Genomic DNA, 26,880 nt, shown 5'->3' with positions numbered 1-26,880 from the left:
AGAAGCTGGTTTACTGGGCTGGTGTGGGCTGGAGAAGGTAATGGGAGAAGCTGGTTTACTGGGCTGGAGAAGGTAATGGGAGAAGCTGGTTTACTGGGCTGGAGAAGGTAATGGGAGCAGTTGGTTTACTTACTGGGCTGCAGAGAGGGATGGGGCTTTAACAGGCTGCGTCAGTGAGGCGCTTTGAAAAGCGTCGGTTACGCAAACAGCTGATCAAAATAAATCTGGAGCCAGTTTGTTTCTTCGGGAGGTCGCGTTTGGATTAGAGTCATTTTGGGGGTGGAATCTTCTGTTTCGTCAACCGGTTGAAAGGGTATCTTTTGTTTCAGAAGCTTTCTCGCCGGCTTGTTTACATTGGCAAGTACTACTTAAAACTGCAGTTCTGGTGTAAAGGGTTGTTGTTTGTTTCCTTCGCGTGGGTTACAGCTTTTCATCTGTAATGTCATTGTAAAGCGATGAATGGCTCCTTATCCTGAAATGAGTATATTACTAATTAGTGCTGTTATTAAGTTGTTCGTTCAGAATATAGTTTGGGATTGATATTTACTTTGGTGTGCCTGATTGATGACTATCTGAGCATGTTGAGACATAGCTTTAAAAAGGTTTTGAGTGACATTTTGGAAACCGTTCTCGAGAGCGTCACATAGCCATTTGAGGGATTACGATAGATTTTTTAAATTGCGTTTTGCCTAGATAAAGGTCACAGGATACGTAAAGTCTTAATCAGCTGATGGTGTCTGTTTTTGTCCTTTGGTGAAATCGGATCCAGTGCGAGGCTTGCAGCTTGACAAAAGTCAGGCAAACAGGTTCCTTTGCCGCTATCTGCTCCTCAAATACACATAGTGACCTGCTCCATCCCATTAATCCGAGACTGCTCCAATGTTCTTTAATTATTGCAAAGACTAATTCAGCACTCAGCCGGAAAACCTGTTGAATGTTGTAACATTTGTCAGCTTTTAGTTTATTTGGTTGAACCAAAAATGCTTAGAATCTAGCCTGTTGTAATGAGAAATCTTTTCAACTAATTAGATTAGAAGCTACCCTCCCAATCAATCACATCTCAGAGTAACGCCCAGCCAGAACTCAGACGACTGTTTCTTTAACCAGTTATATGCTAGAACCATCTCTATCGTTTCGAATTGGTTTTGTGTGGAAATCCATTACGGAAAACAAAATCTGCATCTTAAAGCCACCTATGACGGTTTCTCACCTACAATTTATATGTGTTTATAAAACCAATAGTATGAAATAAATCACAAGCTTGCCCATGAACCTCCCTCAACTTTATTTTTTCTCCACCTCCCCCTTCCCTTAGTGTCCAAAGATGTGTAGGTTAGATGGGGTTACGGGGATAGGGCCGGGGAGTGGGCCTGGGTAGGATGCTCAGAAGGTTGGTGCAGACTTGATGGGCTGAATGGCCTCCTTCTGCACTATAGGAGTATTCTGATTCTTGGAAAATTGACATAGCAGTCGCTCGTTTTCTTATGCTGTTTGTGTACAATCATTTTTCCCCACTTGAGGTATATGCAAGTTCACCTGAATCTATTTCTGTTACTTTCCATTCCATATTTAAAAACTCTACAATATGTTTTCCCATTAGAATCTTTATTAGTGTCACGAGTAGGCTTACACTAACACTGCAATGAAGTTACTGTGAAAATCTCCTAGTCCCCACACTACGGTGCCTGTTCAGGTACACTGAGGGAGAATTCAGAATGTCCAATTTACCTAACAAGCCCCTCTTTTAGTGGAAATTTTTGAGGACATTAACAGTGCGGTAGATAACGGGGAGCCAATGGATGTGGTATATCTGGATTTCCAGAAAGCCTTTGACAAGGTGCCACACAAAAGGTTGTTGCATAAGATAAAGATGCATGGCATTAAGGGGAAAGTAGTAGCATGGATAGAGGATTGGTTAATTAATAGAAAGCAAAGAGTGGGGATTAATGGGTGTTTCTCTGGTTGGCAATCAGTAGCTAGTGGTGTCCCTCAGGGATCAGTGTTGGGCCCACAACTGTTCACAATTTACATAGATGATTTGGAGTTGGGGACCAAGGGCAATGTGTCCAAGTTTGCAGACGACACTAAGATAAGTGGTAAAGCAAAAAGTGCAGAGGATACTGGAAGTCTGCAGAGGGATTTGGATAGGCTAAGTGAATGGGCTGGGGTCTGGCAGATGGAATACAATGTTGACAAATGTGAGGTTATCCATTTTGGTAGGAATAACAGCAAAAGGGATTATTATTTAAATGATAAAATATTAAAACATGCTGCTGTGCAGAGAGACCTGGGATTGCTAGTGCATGAGTCGCAGAAAGTTGGTTTTCAGGTGCAACAGGTGATTAAGAAGGCAAATGGAATTTTTGTTCTTCATTGCTAGAGGGATGGAGTTTAAGACTAGGGAGGTTCTGCTGCAATTGTATAAGGTGTTAGTGAGGCCACACCTGGAGTATTGTGTTCAGTTTTGGTCTCCTTGAGAAAGGATGTACTAGCACTGGAGGGTGTGCAGAGGAGATTCACTAGGTTAATCCCAGAGCTGAAGGGGTTGGATTACGAGGAGAGGTTGAGTAGACTGGGACTGTACTCGTTGGAATTTAGAAGGATGAGGGGGGATCTTATAGAAACATATAAGATTATGAAGGGAATAGATAGGATAGATGCGGGCAGGTTGTTTCCACTGGCGGGTGAAAGCAGAACTAGGGGGCATAGCCTCAAAATAAGGGGAAGTAGATTTAGGACTGAGTTTAGGAGGAACTTCTTCACCCAAAGGGTTGTGAATCTATGGAATTCCTTGCCCAGTGAAGCACTAGAGGCTCCTTCATTAAATGTTTTTAAGATAAAGATAGTTTTTTGGAGAATAAAGGTATTAAGGGTTATGGTGTTCAGGCCGGAAAGTGGAGCTGAGTCCACAAAAGATCAGCCATGATCTCATTGAATGGTGGAGCAGTCTGGAGGGGCCAGATGGCCTACTCCTGCTCCTAGTTCTTATGTTCTTATGTTCAATCTGGTAGTTGAAACATCTTGTTTTATGCAGAGGGCACTAAATCTCTCCCTTTTTTAGGTAGTAGTCTACATTCTGCATCACTACTTTAAGTACAGTTAGTTGAAATTGATGCAAAGTGATGTTTAAAAAAAAATGACTTGGATTAAGAAATCTTGCTTCCGTTTGAAGATGAGCAGTCTAAATTGGGTTTGGAAAATTAGTTTATACAACTGCAGGAATAGCTGGCTTGATTCCTAGAATACAGGCCTATTTACATATGTTATCAGGAACTGCAAACAGTCCTGGCTCTGGAGGATCACTGTTCTTAGTTTGAACTAAGTGGCCAGCCAATCACAGGGGAAAATGGCAGAAATTGTACAATAACAATCTCTTGTTCACATGCAAGTTATAAATACCGCATTACTGGAATGTATTATGCACTCATTTTATGTTGCGCAGATTTTATGTTGCGCAATGTCCTTTATATCATTTATATTTTTCAATTATGTCATTTTTCTTGATGTATTATTGGGTTAACGTACTATTTGTTGATCTGCTTGGTAGGTGTTTAAATCTATAGGAGGATGTGTCTGCAAAGAAGACGGTCAAAATAATTCCTCCAATGATGGTTCAACGGGTAAACATATTGCCTGATCTAATCTCAGCCAGAGCAATATTATAATTAGTTTTTATGTTTGTGAAAAGGCAGAATCAGCCATAATTCCCATTTCTAAACACTATCCCGTGGTCATTGTTAACTGTTAAACATGCATGTGTTGGATTGGGCTTAACTGTGTGCTGATGCTTGTAATGTTCTTGTCGGATGGCCTGATTTATATTGGCCTGAGAACACTTGTAGAGAAAAGCTGTAAACAATTTATTAACATTAACTATGGGTAAACTATATACAAAACAACAGATGAATAACAGTAAGGCCAAGCACAAGCAACCTCTCACTTCCTCCAGCCAGTCTGAGGGGGTCACATGATTCTAACATTCACTTATATACTAGTGAGACTCCTAGTGATCAGGTGGTGAATTGCCACACAACCATGGTATCACTGCAGTGCTCACTTGCCATTAAGTTGAATATGATGGTGTTCCTTACACCTGCTTGTGGTCCTTGTAGGTGATAGAAGTTGTGAGTTACAGAGGTGCTGCTGAAGAAGCCTTGACCAGTTGCTGTAGTGTATTTTGTAGATGTTGCATGATGTAGCCACCATACACCCGTGATAGAGGGTAACATTTAGTCAAGTGGACAAGGAGCTGACTAGATGTGCTGTGTGGATAAGCTTGTGATTTTCCAGCTGACCTATTCAGGCAAGTGGAGACTATTCCATCACACTCCTGACCTGTGCTATGTCGTGATGGAGGGAGAGTCTGCAGAGTCAGGAAGTGAGCCGCCCCCTGCCCCAACTTTTAAGTCACTCTATAGCCACAGTATGTACATGACTTGCAATTTTGAGGGTTTTTTCCTGGTCAATACTATCCTCCAGGATGTTGAATAGTGGAGTACTTGGCAATGGTAATGATGTTCATTGTTAATGGGATCTTGTTGGGCATTTCTTTGTTGAAAGTGGTAAATACCTGGCATTTGAGTAGCACGTACAAGAAGCAGAAGAAAAGTTTTTGGAAACAAATTATATTTTTAAGAAAAACTTTATGACAAACTGACCATGACCATTTTATTTATCCATCTTTATCCACTAAAATAAATAACCCTCTTATTTGTAGATGTTCAATTCCTTGCACTTGTTTAGATGACAGAAGGAAGCTTGCCTAAATTGCAACTATATAGATTTAATGGACCAACTGGGTCTGGTGTTCTGGACAAGTCCCAGCCACTGTTTCGAGAACTAGTGTGTGGTAAACCATTGTTGCAGCTATATTAGGTGATGTACGGTAGGACTTGTACTACAGGTACGGCAATAGTCCCTGGCTGCTGGCTCCGCCCAGTAGGTGGAGTATAAATATATGTGTCTTCCGTGCAGCAGCCAGTTCGCCAGCTGCTGTGGGAGACCACACATCTTAGAGCAATAAAGCCTCAGTTGTATTCAACTCTTGTCTTTGTCCAATTGATCGTGCATCAATTTATTGCTCTAAGATTTTCAGAAGATGGACCTCCGTATCAAGCCGGATCGCCTGCAGCTGGATCCGCAATCAAGCGACGTCAAAAATGACTTTCGGCACTGGCTTGCTTGTTTCGAGGCGTACATCAGGTCTGCACCAGACCCTGTTCCGGAGACTCAGAAAATACAGATACTGTACTCGAGGTTGAGCTCCAACGCCTTTCCGCTGATCCAGGACGCGCCGAACTACGACAAAGCCATGGCGTACTTAAAGAAAATTACGCCCAGCGGACGAACACACTCTTCGCCAGACACGTACTCGCCGCTCGCTCTCAGCTCCATGGTGAGTCCATAGAAGACTTCTGGCAGGCCCTATTCCCACTAGTCCGGGACTGTGACTGTCAGGCCGTTACGGCCACTGAACATTCTAACCTCCTTATGCGGGATGCTTTTGTTACGGGGATTGGGTCAGATCTCATACGCCAGCGACTTTTAGAAGGGGTCATGCTTGATCTCACAGAGACAAAGAAGCTAGCGCTCTCTATGACGGTCGCCTTGCACAAAATTCAGGCCTACGCCCCCAGCTGCGCGGCCCACCCCTCCTACGCAGCGGGGGCCTTACCCAGCCAATACGCCTGCGCCACGCGCCAGCCAGCTAACCTTGGGGGTCCCCGATGTTGCTAACGCCGGCCGGGCCCGCGCTGCCCTTTGGAAGACTTGCGGTAAGAAGGGGCACTTTGCCGCGGTGTGCCTTGCCCGCGCAGTTGCCACTATCGCCCCACCCCCCTCGTTTACGCACAATGGGTGCCGCCATCTTCTCCCACTCAGACCAAGCGCAGCCAGTGGGCACCGCTATCTTCCCCTCCGCGCAACACGTGCGGCCCATGGGCACCGCCATCTTGTTCAACCCCCGCCACTTGCGGCCCATGGGCGCCGCCATTTTGTCCTCCCCAAGATCATCAGGCGCCGCCATCTTGTCTCCCCCACGGCACATGGGCACCACCAGCGTTCCAGGACCCGTGCCCCCCGGGCACCCCATCATCCAACACCAGCGACGACCAACCACGACTCACCTCCGTGACCATCGACCAGTCTCGTCCGCACAACCTGGCCACCGCATCGACCAGCGTTAAAATCGATGGACACGTGACCTCTTGCCTGCTGGACTCCGGGAGCACCGAAAGCTTTATCCACCTGGATACGGTAAGGCGCTGCTCCCTCACGGTACACCCCGCCAGTCAAAGAATCTCCCTGGCCTCCGGATCCCACTCCGTAGCGATCCGGGGGTACTGTACGGTCACGCTCACTATCCAGGGCATAGAATTCAGCGGTTTCCGCCTCTACGTCCTCCCAAACCTCTGCGCTGCCCTACTACTCGGCCTGAACTTCCAGTGTAACCTCCAGAGCATAACCCTGAAATTCGGCGGGCCCCTACCACCCCTCACTGTGTGCGGCCTCGCGACCCTAAAGGTCGATCCACCTTCCCTATTCGCAAACCTAACCCCGTATTGCAAACCCGTCGCCACCTGGAGCAGACGGTACAGCACCGGGGACAGGACTTTTATCAGGTCCGAGGACCAGCGGCTGCTTCGGGAAGGCATCATTGAGGCCAGCAACAGCCCCTGGTGAGCCCAAGTGGTAGTAGTTAAAACTGGGGAGAAGCACAGAATGGTCGAGGACTACAGCCAGACCATCAATCGGTACATGCAGCTCGATGCATACCCCCTCCCACGCATATCTGATATGGTCAATCAGATTGCACAGTACCGGGTCTTCTCAACGGTGGTAGGTGGACCTCAAATCCACCTACCACCAGCTCCCCATCCGTAAGGCGCACTGTCCATACACTGCCTTCGAGGCAGACGATCGCCTCTATCACTTCCTCAGGGTTCCCTTCGACGTCACCAACAGGGTCTCGGTCTTCCAAAGGGAGATGGACCGAATGGTCGACTGGTACGGTTTGCGGCCCACCTTCCTGTACCTAGACAATGTGACCATCTGCGGCCACAATCAGCAGGACCACCTTCCCAAATTTCTCCACATCGCCACTCTCCAAAACCTCACCTACAACAAGGAGAAGTGCGTGTTCAGCAGTGGGTCCCAAACTACGCAGACAAGGCCCTCCCACTCATCCAGTCCACCCTTTTCCCCCTGACGGCCGAGGCTCAACATGCCTTCAACCATATTAGAGCCGATATCGCCAAGGCCGCGATGCACAGAGTAGACGAGACGCTGCCCTTTCAAGTGGAGAGCGACGCATCAGACGTCATCCTAGCCGCCACCCTCAATCAGGCAGGCAGGCCCGTGGCATTCTTTTCCCGCACCTTTCATACCTCAGAAATTCGGCACTCATCCATCGAAAAAGAGGCCCAAGCTATCGTTGAAACTGTGCGGCATTGGAGGCATTACCTGGCCGGCAGGAGATTCACTCTCCTCACTGACCAATAGTCGGCAGCCTTCATGTTCAATAACACACCGGGGCAAGATCAAGAATGCTAAGATCTTGAGGTGGAGGATCGAGCTCTCCACCTACAATTACGAGATTTTGTATCGCCCCGGCAAGCTCAACGAGCCCCCAGATCCCTATCCCGAGGTACATGTGCCAGCGCACATGTAGACCGACTCCGGGCCCTGCACGACAGCCTTTGTCACCCGGGAGTCACACGGTTGTACCATTTCATAAAGGCCCGCAATCTGCCCTACTCCGTCGAGGAAGTACGGACAATCACCGGGGACTGCCAGGTCTGTGCGAGTGCAAACCGCACTTCTACCAGCCAGACCGTGCGCGCCTGCTTCCGCCCCTTTGAACGCCTCAGCTTGGATTTCAACGGGCCCCTCCCCTCCACCGACCATAATACGTATTTTCTCAGTGTGGTCGATGAGTACCCCAGTATGCCTACGTGGTGTACCCCGATACCCAGGTCCCTGAGGCCGCCAGGATACTGTCTCCCTCAGGGACCTGGCACCAGCAGGTTCCACGCGCACACACACACCTCTGGCCTGGCTCCACATTCTCCCCCCCCCCCCCCCCCCCCCCCCCCCCCAGGCGCTCTAGGCAGCAACTCCCCCAGGACCATCCGTCCTCCCCCTGCCCAAGCCCGAGGATGAAGAGGATTTCAGCATGCTCCTGCAGTCACCGAAGGCCAGACCAGCATTGGCATCGCCGCCACCACTGTGTCGCTCCCAGCGGCACATCAAGGCCCCGGCCCGGTTAAACCTCTAACTGGTTCACTGGACTTCAAAAGAATTTTGTTTTCGCAAATATTGTATATGTAAATTCAATTGCTGTAGAGAGTTCTCCACCACTCCCACCGGACTCAATTTTAACAGGGGGTGAATGTGGTAAACCACTGTTGCACCTTTATTAGGTAATGTACGGTAGGACCTGTACTACAGGTACAGCGGTAGTCCCTGCCTGCTGGCTCCGCCCAGTAGGTGGAGTATAAATATGTGTCCCCTTCATGCAGCAGCCATTTCGCCAGCTGCTGTGGGAGACCACACATCTTAGAGCAATAAAGCCTCAGTTGTATTCAACTCTCGTCTTGGTCCAATTGATCGTGCATCATAGTGGAAGGCCCTCATTGCTTTGCTGGGGGGGGACCAGACTGAATTAAGTGCCCATCAGGCTTTCCCCAGGATTTAGGACCATGGTGGCAGAAATCCCACCTGCTGAGAGCAACCAGATAATTGGAGACTAGGAGCTTGCCATTACCCATCAGCACCACTGGGAACAGTGGTTGCTCCTGGTAATGCACCCGCCAAGGTCAATGGGGTGCTGCAGGGAAGGGATTTTCGCTGGTGGAGTAGAGGGTCCCATGCAAGGGTAGGGACTTCGTTGTCAGCCGACACCCCCTTCCCAATGTCATGTCCCTCAATCAGGCACAGTGCTTTTGAAAGGGGGATTCCTATTGTAGGCTACTACCACATCTGACAGGATTTTCTTGGTGACCTTCAGGGGGCACAGGGAACTCGTGCAAGTTGGGGTGAATCCCTTAGCCAGCATTAAATCCCAGTTGGCTTGGGGATAATTTTCTTTAAATGGCTCATTAGTGAGTGGAATTAGTCAGCGGGCAAGTTTCCCGCATGCCACCACTTAATGGGTGTCCATTTTCTACTGGTGTAATGAAGCACAATCAAAATGGATGACAGATTGGAAACTTCTGTAAGGGTCCCTTAATTTTGTTTTCCTAGCAAAACCATCAATACCTCTGTATACTTGACACCAGACCACCCAAGACTCTGCTATCCTTGTCCTAAATCGCATCAAGACCCAGTCACTCTGGTGCTCACTGACCTTCATTCACTCCCAGTTAAGTAAGGCCTTGGTTTTTCAAAAGAATTCTCATCCTTGATGTCAAATCCTTCATGAACTTGCCTCTCCGTATCTCTAATCTCCTCAGTTCCACAACCCTCCCAAGATATCTGCGCCTCTTGAGCATCCATGTTTTGATCACTCTACCAATTACTGCCCTATCACTCCATTCTTGATCCCTTCCATCACGTTGCTAATGATTATCAACAGTGCATTAAGTGGTCATTTAGCAATAAGCTGCTCATGGATGCTCAGTTTGGATTCTGCCAGGGCCCACTCAGCTCCTGACCTCATTACAGTCTTGGCTCAATCATGGACAAAAGAGCTGAATGCCATAGGTGAGATGAGAGTGACGCCCTTGGCATCAAGGTTGCATTTGACTGAGTGTGGCACCAAGGAGCCCTAGCAAAACTGGTATCGATGGGAATCGGGGCGGGGAGTTTCTCCACTGATTGGAGTCGTACTTAGCACAAAGGCAGATCGTTGTTGGAGGCCAATCATCTCTATTCAAGGATATCACTACAGGAGTTCCTCAGGGTAACATCCTAGATTCAAGCACCTTCAGCTGCTTCATCAGTGACCTTCCTTCCATCATTAGGTCAGAAGTGGGGATGTTCACTGACTTCCAGCATCATTCATGACTACTCAGGCTCCTGAAGCAATCATGTCTTAATGCAACAAGATTTGGACAATATCCAGAATTGGGCTGACAAGTGGCAAGTAATATTTGCACCACACAAGTGGCCGGCAGTAACCATTTCCAACAAAAGCGATTCTAACCATTCCCCCTTGACATTCTGGTATTATCATTACTGAATATCCCACCATCAACATTCTGGGGGTTACCATTAACAGAAACTGAACTGCACCAGCCATATAAATACTGTGGCTACAAGAGCAGCTCGGAATCTTACAGCAAATAACTTCCCACCTGACTCTCCAAAGCCTATCCACTCAAATCGGGAATGTGATGGAATACTCTCCGCTTTCCTGGATGAGTGCAGCTCCAATAGCACTCAAACGCTTGACACAAAGCAGTCACTTGATTGGCACACCGCCATAAACATCAAACATAAATTCCCTCCACCACCAACACACAGTAGCAGCAGTGTGTATTGTCTGCAAGATGCATTGCAAGAACTCGCCAAGGATCCTAAGACAGCACCTTCCAAGCCTATGACCTCTACAATGTAGAAGGCCAAGGACCGCAGATACATGGGAACCCCATTACCTGGAGGTTCCCTTCCAAGTCACTTACCACTCTGACTTGAAAATATATTGCCATTCCTTCACTGTTGCTGTGTTTAAAATCCTGGAATTCCCTCCCTAGCAGCACTGTAGGTATATCTACACCACATGAAATGAAATGAAATGAAATGCATGGACTGCAGTGGTCAAGAAGGCTATCTTCTGAAGGGCAGTTCGGGATGGGTAATAAGTGCTGGTCTAGCCATATCCCACATATTAACAAATAAAACAAAAATGAGATTGAACAGATTTGATTATGTTTTCCTGGTTTCCCCCAACCCACTCGAGTGAAATTGGTCAATTTGACAAACCGTTTTATCATTGTAATAGGGATAAAATTGGGGGGAAAAATAATTTTCGGAAGCCATGGTGTATGCAGCAACAAACTGCAGGCTGGCTGTTCTGACTGTTGTTTGTGACGTGGGAAGTGCCTAAACTCTAGGAAAAAGCCGAGAATAGTGTGCATCAACACATTTGTTTAATTGGTTGTGAATGTAAGAAATAGGTAACAGAGCCAGGAGGCGAGTTCAAAAAATGTGCTAATTATTGTTTGAACGTCTGTGCCACAATTCTGGGTTAAACCATCATTAATATTGGCCCAGATTTTGCATCACAGATAAGAGTGAGACTATCTTTTGTCAGCATTGTTATGAAAGAAATCGGGCTGCAATTTCCAGGATTAACATATGCAGCTAAATGTGGAAATCTAGAAGTTGTTGTCTGACTTATCCTACTCCTCCCCACAATCTGCTCCACTACTTCCCAGCATTGAAATCCCTGTAATGGCATTAAAAATTACTGAACACCCCACCAGGTTTAGGACTGGTATAATCAAATCTGTGAATTTTTGACACGGCAATATGTCTTGCGCCTCGGCCTTTAAATGTAATTTCACAAAGAGTGGAGTATTTAATTATTGGAGGCTCTTAATCTCTTTTTTCTGTGGATGATTTTGCATTAGTAAAATATGATGACCTGTATTTCCTGGTTTTGACTTGCATGACTTAATGAGGATTACTCAGTCTGGTGGAAGAGACAAGCTGTTGTTTTCCCTGCCCACTGTGCCCTGAGATTGCCACACTGGAAATGATCTCCAAGAATTGCAAATTGCCATTCAAGAGTAAGGCTGTGCAACCACCATGAACAACGAGCACACTCCTTTGCCTTATTTTAGATAAATCAAATAGCCAATTAAAATAAATCAAATCAAATTAAAAGGGACACCCTTTAAAGGGATGTTGCCTTTTTAAAAACCAAACACAAAAATTAAAACCTCCAAACCAAAACGTAATTGAGCGGGATGTTAATGCACCCCAGGCCCAGCGTTGCCCATTGGGCATGGAAGGCTTCGATGTTGCTGGTGGACACTGCGTCCTCCCTCTCCAGGGACAGCTGGCTGTGAATGTAGCTGGCCACTCCTTTGTCATTGAACAAAATCCCAGCCATCACTTTTGCACCCTTAATGATTTGTATATGGGGACAGTACAGGCTTGCAGTAAATCAGCATTATGCAGCCATTTTTTTTTTTAAAAAGCTAATGAAATTGCAGCCACAGTCAGTACACTACACACTCTGCAAGTTTGTTTTCTGAACCCCTTCCCCCTTCACCGTGCATCCACATAATATCATCCATGCATAATGTTTTCATTAATATATTCATGTTGTTGGACAATAGTCTATATGCTGGTTGTGGCAATATTCTCTTTCTATTTTTATGATGTGGGTGAATCTGGAAAGGCCACATTTATTGTCCATTCCTAGTCATCCAAAGAAGGTGATTGTGGCATTTGTGGCAATGCTACTTCCAACCTGGTGTGGGTCTGGCATGTAGCACTGTTCTCCTCCATTTGGGCCTCTTGCATTTGACAACCGTACCTTTTTAATGCCTCCACACTAAATCTGCAATTCCCTCCTAACCACTTCACTTTTTTGACCTCTCTCTCTCCTCCTTCAGATGCTCCTTTTAAAAACAACCTAGTTAACCAAGCATTTGGTCATCTCGAATCATGTAATGTAGCTCGGTGTGTGAATTTGTTAACACGGCTATGAAGCACTTGGGAGGTCATACTACAGTGAAGGCACTGCTATAAATGCTGGATAAGATATTGTTTCAAGGATCTATGTTGATGACTGTCACTGAGATTTAAAACCAAATCATTCATAATTTCTTTTTGTGCAAAATGAAAATATTGCAGCTATCACATTGGGTTAAATTTAAATTTATCTGTCATATTGTGAATTATTTGCATGCTCCCATGCACACAGCTAATCTCTAAATTAGAATATACAATTTTTCTAAAACACTGATCACTATTTTAAATACAGGAATAAAGGGAGCAACACTCAATATTGAAGGTCTGTTGGAAGTACGTAGCTGAGAACAACCTTCCACACATTAAATATGCTTGGAAAACTCGCCCGTTTTTTCCTGGGTGAGGTGGATGAAGGAGACGACCAAGAAAACAGCAACATGAACAACATTCTGTATGAGAATGAGGAGGACGACTGGATTATTGTGAATATCCAAGGTAGGACCTAAATCTTCAGATCCTTCCTTTCACAACATCGAGGTTGATGCGAAAGGTTTATAAATCTGACTGTGGGAATTGGTTTTAATTACTAGATATATTTAACAGCGGATATCAACAACATTTAATATGCATTAAGTAAATGAATAATTGAGTGTCTCCCCCAAAAGTGAATGAAATAGTTGAATGGTTTGAATGGCAATGGCACTGTTATATTGCTTTGGATCAACACAAGTTTGAATGTAAGTTGAGCGAGCGTCTGAATGAGCTTTATTGTGAAATTTATTTTTACTGTTTGGAGTAGAGCATTTATTATGTTAGATCACCAAGATCAAATTTTAGATGCCCAGACTTTGAGGCAAACCCAGGAGATTCTGAGATCTTCACTCCAAACTTGTCATCAGGACTGATGCTGTGCTGGGTAGAATAAATCGCCTCCTTTTTCTAATTTTGAATTGAGCCTATATTGGGTCAGAGAGAGGGAGCCTCCTAGAACCACATTTTAAAATTTCAACCTGAATTGACTGCTGGCTCCAATGTAATATTTTCTACAGTCTTGGATTTTGTTTTTTAACTTTTCATTTTTAGTGGATTTGAAATTATTTTGCATAGTCTGAAATAAAATTGTACACTTGGTTCAAGATAGATATGCTCGCACCACTATAATTTGGTTCAGACCAGATATGATCACAACAGTGGTTCATGTGGTCTCTGTGCATGAGCATTATAGAAATTGGCTTTAATTTTATAGATGCTTTGGGAAAATGACAATTTCCAAAAAATCAGCAATTTAACTGAAATCAAATCGATCAGCATGACCTTTACAATTTAGCCTCTTGTCAGTAGCAGTTGTAAATAGGCCAGATATAGTAGACCAAAACCTAAGAGGATTATTCACAGACATTTGTATTCTGCTTGCTGGGTTATGGTTTTATTCTTGTTGTCAATGTTAGCTTACATGTATGAAACTAGACTGTGAATGTCAGCAGGATAATTAACTGTGAATATAGAAGGGACATGATTGATTTTGTAATTTTTTAATCTTTTCTAGCGAGCACACTTGTTAGTTAAAAGCTAAGTCTGTCCTCTGCACCTTCACTAGTTCCTCAAGCCCTAACCAGGTTGAATGAGAGATGTTGAAGCTTTTCATCTTGCACTCATCAGAACACTCCTCAAGAATTCTTATCTTGCAAGTGCAAGGCAAAAAGCTTCAACATGTGTTTTTGTTTCAGCAATACCCAAGTCCTATTCTCACTTGATTGGCAGGCTTTTAGAATAGAATAGAACATTACAGCGCAGTACAGGCCCTTCGGCCCTCGCTGTTGCGCTGACCTGCGCTGACCTGAGAAACCAATCTAAAGCCCATCTACACTATTCCATTATCATCCATATGTTTATCCAATGACCATTTAAAGGTCTTAATGTTGGCGAGTCCACTACTGTTGCAGGCAGGGCATTCCACGCCCTTACTACTCTCTGAGTAAAGAACCTACCTCTGGCATCTGTCCTATATCTATCTCCCCTCAATTTAAAGCTATGTCCCCTCATGCTAGCCATCACCATCCGAGGAAAAAGGCTCTCTCACTGTCCACCCTATCTAATCCGCTGATCATCTTGTATGCCTCTATTAAGTCACCTCTTAACCTTCTCTCTAATGAAAACAGCCTCAAGTCCCTCAGCCTTTCCTCATAAGATCTTCCCTCCAAACCAGGTAACATCCTGGTAAATCTCCTCTACACCCTTTCCAATGCTTCCACATCCTTCCTGTAATGCAGCGACCAGAACTGCACGCAATACTCCAAATGCGGCCGCACCAATGTTTTGTACAGCTGCAACATGACCTCATGGCTCCGAAACTCAATCCCTCTACCAATAAAAACTAAGTACGAAGTCTTCGTACTGTGCTCACCCCAGTCCAACGCCGGCATCTCCACATCAATAAAAACTAACACACCGTACGACTTCTTAACAACCCTATCAACCTGGGTGGCAACTTTCAGGGATCTATGTACATGGACACTGAGATCTCTCTGCTCATCCACACTGCCAAGAATCTTACCATTAGCCCAGTACTCTGTATTCCTGTTACTCTTTTCGAAATGAATCACCTCACACTTTTCTGCATTAAACTCCATTTGCCACTTCTCAGCCCATCTCTGCAGCTTATCTATGTCTCTCTGTAACCTGCAACATTCTTCCGCACTGTCCACAACTCCACCGACTTTAGTGTCATCAGCAAATTTACTCACCCATCCTTCTATGCCCTCCTCCAGGTCATTTATAAAAATAACAAACAGCAGCAGACCCAAAACAGATCCTTGTGGTACACCACTAGTAACTGAACTCCAGGCTGAACATTTCCCATCAACCACCACCCTCTGTCTTCTTACAGCTAGCCAATTTCTGATCCAAACCGGTAAATCACCCCCAATCCCATGACACCGTATTTTCTGCAATAGCCTACCATGGGGAACCTTGTCAAACGCTTTACTGAAATCCATATACACCACATCAACTGCTTTACCCTCGTCCACCTGTTTGGTCACCTTCTTCTCAAATAACTCAATAAAGTTTGTGAGGCACGACCTACCCTTCACAAAACCGTGTTGACTATCCCTAATCAAATTATTCCTTTTCTAGATGATTATAAACCCTATCTCTTTTAATCCTTTCCAAGACTTTGTGCACAACAGAAGTAAGGCTCACTGGTCTATAGTTACTGTGGTTGTCTCTTCTCCCCATCTTGAACAAGGGGACAACATTTGCTATCCTCCAGTCTTCTGGCACTATTCCTGTAGACAATGATGACATAAAGATCAAAGCCATAGGCTCTGCAATCCCCTCCCTAGCTTCCCAGAGAATCCTAGGATAAATCCCATCCGGCCCAGGGGACTTATCTACTTTCACACTTTCCAGAATTGCTAACACCTCCTCCTTATGAACCTCAATCCCGTCTAGTCTAGTAGCCTGTATCTCAGTATTCTCCTCGACAACATTGTCTTTTTCCTGTGTGAATACTGATGAAAAATATTAATTTAGCTCCTCTCCTATCCCCTCGGACTCGACGCACAACTTCCCACTACTGTCCTTGACTGGCACTACTCTTACCCTAGTCACTCTTTTATTCCTGATACATCTACAGAAAGCTGTGGGTTTTCCTTGATCCTACCTGCCAAGGACTTCTCATGTCCCCTCCTGGCTCTTCTTAGCTCTCTCTCTTTAGGTCCTTCCTGGCTAATTTGTAACTCTCAAGCGCCCTAACTGAACCTTCATATCTCCTCTTTGGACTGCATTTTTTGTATTTTGATGCTTCATCCTTTCCCTCGACTCTGGTGGCTCACAAAACCATTATAAGCTCCTACACTCTGGATATCACGCCAGTCTTCTGCTTCCTTCCTGTCAAACATGTATTTGAAACCTTTTCTCTTTGACTACCTTTTGATTCTCCAACCACATCTTCCCATGTTCAACATTTGCCTTTGCTCCGTAAGGAAGAAATTTAAAGTTTTATTAAGAATGTTTATAGTAATGTGGGTGATAGACCGAGATTGTCTGGACAAATAATGATTGAGAAATCAATCTGAATCCATTTTAGTCTGTTGACCCTTTGGATGTCTTAAGCAGATGAGCCATTGGAAAAGCACAGAAAGTGCTATTTTTTGGACTTTTGTGTAGTTTTTGTATATATGCAGGTGACTTCTGATCAATATGATATCCAATTGACCCTTGCGTGGACCTTGGATTTGTTGCCCATTTATTATTCAGCTTGAGAAGTTTGTTGGAACATGTATACTTAAGAATATAAGCAGCAATCAGTGGACAACAACAACATAAATCTATCTTCCTTCCATGATTTGGGTTCACTATTTTAACCATGTCTTGTTTCGTTACAGTCACATATCCAGTGGTGAGGTTGGACATCGATCCTCTGGAAAACCTACTGATTGAGCAACCAAGCATGTCTGTACCTACTCGGAAGAATAAGAACAATGAACGTGAAGAAGCTGCTGATTTGGAAGATCACAGGTTGGTCGTAGGATATTGGAAAGTGTTATATTCCTTGTTGTAGCCGCGAAGAGAGAGACTCGAGGTGGCACATGTTGAGATCATATAACATAGTGCAACGGATTTATTTAAAAGATGCTACTACAACAGGGCACAATGGTGAACTCCACAAAAGCCCACGAAACACACTGATGTTACTGCACAACACGTGACATTACACCAGACAATGAAACATAACAGAAAGGGTTAAGATGTGGAGATGCCGGCGTTGGACTGGGGTGAGCACAGTACGAAGTCTTACAACACCAGGTTAAAGTCCAACAGGTTTGTTTCGATGTCACTAGCTTTCGGAGCGCTGCTCCTTCCTCAGGTGAATGAAGAGGTCTGTTCCAGAAACACATATATAGACAAATTCAAAGATGCCAAACAATGCTAGGAATGCGAGCATTAGCAGGTGATTAAATCTTTACAGATCCAGAGATGGGGTAACCCCAGGTTAAAGAGGTGTGAATTGTATCAAGCCAGGACAGTTGGTAGGATTTCGCAGGCCAGATGGTGGGGGATGAATGTAATGCGACATGAATCCCAGGTCCCGGTTGAGGCCGCACTCATGTGTGCGGAACTTGGCTATAAGTTTCTGCTCGGCGATTCTGCGTTGTCGCGGGTCCTGAAGGCCGCCTTGGAGAACGCTTACCCGGAAAGGGTTAAGTTAAAGATTTTACCTCCAAACTCCACATGACAGGTTCTTAAAGAAAATATTTTGTTTTCAAGTTTGCTATCAAAGGTGTAAGATTATTTATAGAACTCTCCTGATAAGTGGGCCCACCCACAACTTGCTTAAATGTTTAGATGAATGGTGAAGAGGCTCCTCCTGTTTCGCCCTTGAATAATCTTTATTCCCTCCAGGCTCAAAAATGTGTCAAATTCACAATATAACAAAGGATGAGGTAAACATGTTGGTCCAACTTATTTAACAGTCCAAAATGATACTTGTGTAGAATAGAAAGATATTGATGTTTCCCCATTGCACCATCTGCTGTTCCAGAATTCATGCCTCCAATAAATTGTCCAGACGTTCATCACTCCTTGCTCAAAAAGAACAAAAATCTGTTTTTACTAGCCTTTTTGTATTTATATAGTAACTTTAAATAAGTGAGATGACTTGAGACATTTGCCTATGAGCTATTGGCTTGAGTAGTAGCGACTGAAACCTGACCCCCCTCCTTGTTGGGGTACAATATGCAGCTTGCAGGATACTGTACATACTTAGCCCACTAACCTAAATTGAAACCATGGTAGAAACAAAAAATAGTATTTTTTTGAACCTCAGGCTGCATAACTTAATTGCTTTTAATATTCAGTACGCTTTACTTAAATATTGTGTAAAATAGGACATCATTGTTCAAATGTTACATAACACTTTCTGTGCACAGGATCAGACTCTCTTTAGTCTCATGAATATTTCAGCAAATGCGCATTTCATGCTGACATGTATTATTAAGTTTTAGAAGATGGAATATCAGTTTGTTTGGGGCTTTGTCACTTGTTGCCATTGGTATTTATATTCTGTTGTTACAAAGAGATGAGGAATAGTGACTAGCAGCATGATCTTGCTGCAGGCAATTCCACAGAACCGATAGTTAATGAAAAAATAAATCCAGTTGCTGAAATATTTTGCTCCTAGTGACAAAAATGACACCTGTTATGGAGCATTCTAATATATATGACCTTTTTAACTTCAAGCCTTACGAACACAAATGACTGAAACCATGTTGTTTCCTATTATTTCTGCATAATTAGAAGATTAATTTCCCCTCCCCCATCTCGTCCTGAGTGAATGCTTTACAAAAATCACCAATATGAAAATCTGTTATTTCTGGAATTTGACTCTCAATGATTCCCCACTATCTGCACCATGGATAGCTTATGAGGTAAGATGAGCAAAAGAAGATGTCTTGATGTGTCTACCTCTCGTGAATACTAACTTATTACCTTTAAAGTTCAAAATAAAATGACTTAATCAAAACTACAAACTGTACCATGAAGCCCAACCCTTTAAATTAGAACTCTTCCATTTCTTTTTCACAGGGACAAAAGCTTTGGTGGTTTCACTAGCCTATCTGAACTCTGCTCCTTTTGGGGGGGATTGGGGATTTGAATGGTGAGGGTAAATGCTTAGATTCTGCTGAACAGAAGCAGAATTAATAAATAGGGTTCACTCGTTTGGTAGTCATCTGGACTGGCAGATGACTGCTACATCTCTGGCCTGGCTGATTTGGTGGAGGTTGCTTCTGTGTGGCCTCTTTTTTTTTTTTTTTTTTTCTCCCTTACCTTGCCCTCACCTTGCTCAAGTTACCAGTTTGGCATGGGTATGTGTGCGAGAGTAGGGAGTTGAGTTCTCTGCATTCTTACCATGAGGAATGCACAAGATGCTGGATCATTCTGGAGTGAGTCAAACAACTGCTCAGTATTGCAAGTTGGACAACATAGTTCTTTAGCAGTGCTTTCTCAGTACACACTCTTCGTTCAGCTTCACCATTGACTTTAGAGTATCTTGGTATGCTGGTATTATGGACAAATCCATATGATGCTGTGAACTCTTCAAAAATGTTTATTGTCAAAACGTGGTCCACTGTCTGAAATTACAATGTCTGGGATTCCATGTGTTGCAAATATCTCCTTCAGTGATGTAATCATTGCTTCAGAAGTGTGACCCTGTAATTAGAATTCTGTTCATCTCTACTACCATCAAGAACATCTTAACCCTGCCTTTTGAAGAGGTCAATCTCAAGACGACCTCACGTCCTTGATGGACAGGAAGATGGCTTCCATGGTTTTCTTGTCTCCTGTTGCTGAATAGCAAAAGTATAGTTTGATATAATCTCTTCCAATAATTTGAGACTTCTGGCCACCAGACAGCATATTCTACACTTGTTTGACATTTTGTGATGCCCGACTTCCCTTTGTCCAATATTTACAGTACATCAGGTTTTCCAAACTCTTGAAATTACCACTTTCTCATCACAGATGAGTAAATATCAACTATACTGAGGTGGCCCCTCTGTTCGTTGTGTTCACCTAGAATATTTACAAAATCTGCTGAAATAAAAATTTAAACTATTGAGAAATATCGTACAATGGCTTCAATTTGACATGACGTCTACAAGTGAGCAATATCATGAGACATATACCTGATGATGTGTACTATGTCTCATTAACATAGCATTTCTCAACTCATCTGCCTCTTGAGGGTTTTGGAAAATGATATAGATAGAAAGGGCTCAATGACTTCTGTTCCTAACATCAAGAAAAATTGGAACAAATTTATGCAAGAGATGCAGTAACATTTTGAGAACTTGTAAGAAAAAAGTTGTAACAGATGGAAATATTGGTATGGGAATTTCTCCAAGGTAACGTGAAATACATTAGATTTTCTGATATGCTACATAATTCTGTAAGCTAACTGTGTGTGGCTGGGGTGATTCCTTGAAGGAGAATATGAATGCAATATTTAAGCTTATTAAAATGTTCTCCTTGTATAAATGAGCATCTATTGCATAGCTAAAAGATTTGATGAAATGTTTTCTTTGGTTATTTTTTTTTAAATGCTATCCTCATTCCAACACGATTGAATTGTGTAAAGTTTGCAGAATTTAAGACATTTTACTGGTCAAAACAATTGTTGAAGGGTTTGGGTGTATTGGAGTGAAAACTGTATGACCATAACATGTTGCCTTTTTAGAGGTGTTAATCTAGATCTGCTGTAACTTTGTCCTATAGTAGCCAGAATTCGTATTCTGAAACCTGTTGAGTTAAATTCTTTGCATTCTGTTTAGAGCTGTTCCAGTTGCTCGTTATATCCCTCCAAGAATGTCCTCCTTGATTGGAAATGGTGGTGTGGTACATACCAATCATGTGCGTTTCATGCAGTGTGCCAAATTACATGTTGAACGACGAAAGCTGAGTCAGAACCAACTTTTGAAGCAAAATAGAGTATGGAAACGACTTTCTACTAAAGAGAGAAACTGCAGACACTTCAAACAACCCCACCAGCGTATTTCCAGATATTCAAAGCAGTAATGGGACCTCTATGTTTTGGTTTGGATGGTAAAAGAATCCCAGCAGGAATTTAATCCCGGAGTGTTTATGTATTGCATGTCAAGTGGGCTTATTTTCCGGTGCATATCCCTCTTCCCCTGGGAATGTTGCATTTTTAGAGAAAGATTGGTGTAATATTTTGCTGGCTTTCTGCCCTTTGAAAAATTGCCAAGGGACTTCTGAACTTTGGGGGCCATAGACAGTGGGCTATTTAAATGAGATAGGAGAGGCTTTTACCTCATAGTTTTCAACACTTGTTGGGTGTCTGAGCTTGTGTCTGAGCTTAGGATACCTGAAAGGATGAGGCTATAAGCTGCTCTGAGAATTCCCAGTGATACGATGGATCAAGGGCAGCCTAAGAGATGACAAAATAGCCTTGAGCATTAATATTTGCCCACCACCTGTTCTACTGAGGCCTTCCAGCTGCTCATCATCTTTTAACATGCATAAAGTTTCAAATACCCAGACCAGCTCGCAGTCGTACCTGATTTACATGAGCCTCTTTCAGCTAATTGAATCTATGGGCATTGTCCTTGAGCCATGTACAAATTCCAGGGTAGACCGACAAGAGCATGCAGTACTCTTGTCTAGCACCAGGGCCAAGGTGAGGTGGTGTACCCAAGAAAATAAGCCCTCAATAGTTTTGTATAGGATAGTGGAAACGGTCACAGCGTATTTAGTTGCTTTTCACAGTAAGTAACATTTATTCAGAGTCCACGTCAGGGCTACAGTATCTGTACTGAACTGTTTTTACTGTTACTAAGAAGTAAATTATTCTGTATTAGAGAATGTTTACCTGTAACTGGCATTATTACTGTTATTTCTTGGCATTATATTAAGCTCTGAAAATTGAGACCCAAAACCTGATTGGCATGGCATTCCCATCCCCAAACTATTAAAGGTCTTAATTGTAGCAAATTAATTAACTTGCATCTATATAGCAGCTTCATGACATCATATCAAAACTACTCCACAGCCAATTAAGTAATTTTGAATTTGTTAGTGTAGGATATTTGGTGGCTAATTTACATACATCCTACAAACAGCAGTAAGCAAGAATATTGGGCACGCCATATGTGGAATTCTTGCTTTGTTCAAAGAATACAATAGGAACCTTTATGCCCATCTGAGTCCACAGTTCAAAAGATCGCACCTTCAACAGTGCCATATCATCTTGAGCCTAAATTATATACTTATGCCTCCCTCCCTCCCTCCCCCTCTCTCTCTCTCTCTCTCTCTCTCTCTCTCTCAACTTTAAAAATAAATTTAGAATACCCAATTATTTTATTAAGGGGCAATTTAGCATGGCCAATTCACCTACCTTGCATATCCTTTTGGGTTGTGAGGGTGAGACGCACGCAGACAGCGGGGCGACCTGCAACCTCCACATGGACAGTGACCCAGAGCCGGGATCGAACCCGGGTTCTCAGCACCGTGAGGCAGCAGTGCTAACCACTGTGCATTTATATCTGGAAATCCTGGTGGATGTCCGATTTACTCTGATCACAGGCCTTAGTGATTTTCTTTATTTTCAATGACCAAGTTGGAGGCAGCTTGTGAGCATGCTGCCGTCCTTTATCTAAATGCAGCATGGTGGTTCTTGGTCACAGGGAACACACCGGTTGTTTTTAAAAAATATTTTTTATTCTCCTCCTTTTCACATTTTCTCCCAAATTTACACCCAACAATAATCAGTAACGAATGTAATGTCAATCCCCATATCAATAACAACGATCCCATCCTCCCGCCAAACCCCTAACATTGGCCCACATGTTGACATAAACAAATGACAAAGGAATCCGGAATCACCCATAATCACCATTGACACGTACAGTCCCCTTCTCCCAACCCCCTAATGTTCGATGTGATCCAATTCTCGAAAGTGGATAATGAATAACGCACATGAATTGTAGAACCCCTCCATCCTTCCCCTCAGTTCAAATTTGACCTTTTCAAGCGTTAAGAATTCCAGCAGGTCTCCCCGCCATACCAGGGCACACCCTAACAGGATCCACCTTCGGGCGATTAACGAGGCAAAGGCTACAACTTCTGCCTCCACGCCCGTTTCCAACCCCGAGGATGGCCTCCCGGGGGCCCGGGTCCAGTTTCACGTGCGCCACTTTAGAGATTACTCTTAAAAACATTCTTCCAGTAATCCTCCAGCTTTGGACAGGACCAAAACATATGAATGTGGTTTGCGCCCCCCCCCCCCCCGCAACGTTCACACACATCTTCTACCCCCTCAAAGAGCCGGCTCATCATTGCCCTTGTAAGGTGCGCTCTGTATACCATCTTCAGCTGTATCAGCCACATCCTCGCACACAAGGTGGAGGCATTCATTCTCCGGAACACCTCACACCAGAACCCCTCCTCCATATCCTCTCCCAAAACTTCCTCACACTTTGCCTTGATCCCTTCTAGCAGCACCTTCTCCTCCAAAATAGTCCCGTAAACCGCCGATACTACCCCCTTATCCAGTCACCCTGTCGTCAACAACACCTCCAGCAATGTGGCAGCCGGCTCTACTGGGAAGCTCTGTATCTCCTTTCTGGCAAAGACTCAAACCTGCACGTATCTAAATATTTCCCCTGCTCCAGCCCATACTTCGCACCCAGCTCCTTCAATCCCGCAAAACGAAATAAATCTTTAAGTGTCCTAAATCCTTTCTCCTCCCATCTCCGACAATTTCCATCCCACTTCCCTGGCTCAAATCTATGGCTCCCCCAAATCGGCATTTCCCTTGGCCCTGCCCCCAACCTGAAGTGCTGTCAAAACTGCCTCCAAATTCTCAATGAAGCTATTACTACCGGACTCCCTGAGTATCTCACCGGGGCCGTCGTGAGCGGCGCTGTCGCTAGCGCCTTCAATCCCGACCCCCTACCCAAACTCTCCTCCATTCTGGCCCATTGGGAGTCAAACCCCTCTGACCCAACTCCGTACCTTCTCCACATTCGCCGCCCAGTAATAATACATCAGGTTCGGAAGACCCAAACCCCCTGCCTGCCTTCCTCTCTGTAGTAGCACCTTTTTAATTCTGGCCACCTTCCTTCCCCATATGAACAAGGTAATCATCCCTTCAATCTCTCCAAAACATGCCTTTGGCAGGAAAATCGGCAGGCATTGAAAAATATACAGGAATCGCAGCAGCATGTTCATTTTAACAGCTTGTACCTGACCCACCAATGACAGAGGGAGACCATCCCACCTTGCCAGATCAGCTTTCACCCTCCCCACCAAATTAGAAATGTTGTACCTACAGAGGCCCCCCCCCCCCCCCCAGGTATCTAAAGTGAGTCCCTGCCTTACGGAATGGCAGCCCCCCCACCCCCCCGCCCCCACCGCTGGTGGAGACGCCACAAAATATTCACTCTTGTCTAGATTTAATTTGTACCCTGAGAAAGACCCAAACACCCAAAGCAGCTCCAATATTCCCCCTATTGACACGCTTGGTTCCGACACGTATAACAGCAAGTCATCGGCATATAAGGACACCCTATGCTCTATCTCCCCCCACACACTATCCCTTTCCATACCCCCAAACTTCTTAATGCGATGGCCAGTGGCTCAATCATGAGTGCAAACAGCAGGGGGGACATAGGACATCCCTGCCTAGTCCCACAGTGGAGAGGAAAGTATTCTGAGCTGATGTTATTTGTGCAGACACTGGTCCTTGGCTCCTTATATCATAGCTTTACCCAGTCCACAAATCTGGGTCCAATTCCAAACAGCTCTAGAACTGCCATCAAGTACTCCCATTCTACCAGGTTAAACGCTTTCTCAGCATCCAATGCCACAACCACCTCTGTTTCCTTCCCCTCCGCTGGTGCCATGACCACGTTCAATACCCTCCTAATGTTCGAAAAGAGCTGCCTCCCTCTCACAAACCCCATCTGATCTTCACCTAGCACCTTGGGGAGGCACTCCTCCAGCCTACCTGCCAGTACCTTCGCCAATATCTTTGTGTCCACGTTTAAAAGTGATATGGGCCTATAGGACCCACGCTCCGTTGGATCCTTATCTTTCTTAAGTAACAGGGAAATCGATGCCTGCCCCAAAGTTTGTGGTAACACCCCATTCCCTATCGCCTCCTCAAACACCCCACCATCAGTCATACCAGCTTATTTTTGAAATTTTTATAATATTCCACTGGAAAACCATCCGGCCCTGCCAACTTCTCCGACTGCATCCTCCCAATCGCATCTTTTATCTCCTGCTCCATTATCGCCACTCTCTGTCCCTCTCCCCTAACCTCGGGTACTCCAGCCCATCTAGAAATTCCTGCATCTCCCGACCTCCCCCAGGTGGCTCTGACCTGTACAACCACTCATAGAATTCCTTAAAGACCTTGTTAATCTGATCTGGAGCTACCACCAACTTCCCTGCCCTGTCCGCACTTGGACAATTTCCCTTGCCCCGTCCTCCCTATGGAGCTGATCCGCCAACCTTCTCTCCATGCTCGTAAACTGCCCCCTTTGTTCACCTCAATTGGCATACCCCCTTCCTGGTAGATAGTTGGTCAAAGCTTGCCTGGAGTTCCTTCCTCTTTTCCAACTGCGCTGGGTCCCTATCTTCTGCATATCTCCTGTCTACCTCCAGCATCTCATCTATTACCCGCTTGACGTTCCAAACTCTACTCTTTGTCGAGCCTAGCCTTGAACGAGATACAATCGTTATTTTAATGACTTGTGGCATGTCTCAATTTTTCTTCATGGTTCAGTATTGCTGGACATGTTGGGGTAGGACTTTAACTGGGCCATGTTTAAGATCCAGAACCAAAGCTGGATTTATGTCAAAAAGTGAAGTGTCTGCATATGCAGGGTTCTGGCCTACATTGATCTGTTAACTTCTGTGGAGTTGGCCTCAATGTGGGACGTAACGTTTTACCAAACCCCTCACATGGGTTTCTAGAACTAAAATGTAATCGTGTGTGCGTGCGCGTGCGTGCGTGTCCCCCATCGTATTGCAAGTTGTGCTGCTGCCAGTTGTTCTAACCGATGAGTACTTTCGGAATGAGGCAATTACTGTTGAACATTGGCCAGGTAGCCTGGCTTAATAATTACCCCATCACATGCAGATCTGTCACTGGAGGTTGGAATTTCACCCACTTCGTTCAAGATACATCTTGAATCCAACTCCTAAGGAGCAGGGTACTTCTAGTTGAACAAGTAGGAACAGGTTTACTAATATCCATTCCTGATCGGCTGTATAGTTTTATTTAGTTAGACTTTAGCCGTGCTATTGCGTACTGAAATGTTGCCAAGTCTCAACTTGGGCAAGTGCATTGTTTTCTATTGAGAGAAGGTATGCACATAACATTGAATGAATTTACTGATTTCGAAGTAAATGAATTTGGAATCTCTTAATTATAGCAGGGGATTTCTACACGTGTTAAACCTGACAAAATATTAATTTGAAGTTTTACCGCCCTATTGTCTCATTTATTTTCCTAGGGCCATTGTTATAATGAAAGTAGCTCTTGCAAAAACAAAAATGGTGACAATATATTTTTTTGAAAAATATATATTTTTCCAAACACACAAAAACATGTCAATATAGCACAAAGTGCATATAGTTTGTTCAATGATTTCCCTTCCCCGCGATGAACAATTTCTCAAACACAGGCAGAAAGGGCTTCCA

General features: G+C 44.3%; 1 protein-coding gene across 2 annotated transcripts; it reads left to right on the top strand.

The window, feature by feature from the left end:
- Nucleotides 1-213: 213 nt before the first annotated feature.
- On the top strand, nt 214-24,506 carry LOC140430579 (uncharacterized). 2 transcript variants are annotated; one of them, XM_072518154.1, is made up of 4 exons: nt 214-357; nt 12,938-13,140; nt 17,034-17,166; nt 20,982-24,506. In XM_072518154.1, exons 2-4 carry the CDS (start codon nt 13,014-13,016, stop codon nt 21,223-21,225), a joined length of 504 nt encoding a protein of 167 aa, XP_072374255.1. In that variant the 5' UTR covers nt 214-357; nt 12,938-13,013; the 3' UTR covers nt 21,226-24,506. The 2 variants fall into 2 exon arrangements, with proteins under 2 accessions (XP_072374255.1, XP_072374256.1); XM_072518155.1 differs by lacking the exon at nt 214-357 and adding an exon at nt 3,603-3,620.
- Nucleotides 24,507-26,880: the final 2,374 nt, after the last annotated feature.

Source organism: Scyliorhinus torazame, chromosome 10 (genome assembly GCF_047496885.1).
Source record: "Scyliorhinus torazame isolate Kashiwa2021f chromosome 10, sScyTor2.1, whole genome shotgun sequence".
Lineage (NCBI taxonomy): Eukaryota > Metazoa > Chordata > Chondrichthyes > Carcharhiniformes > Scyliorhinidae > Scyliorhinus > Scyliorhinus torazame.
This window is presented reverse-complemented; position numbering and strand designations above follow the sequence as displayed.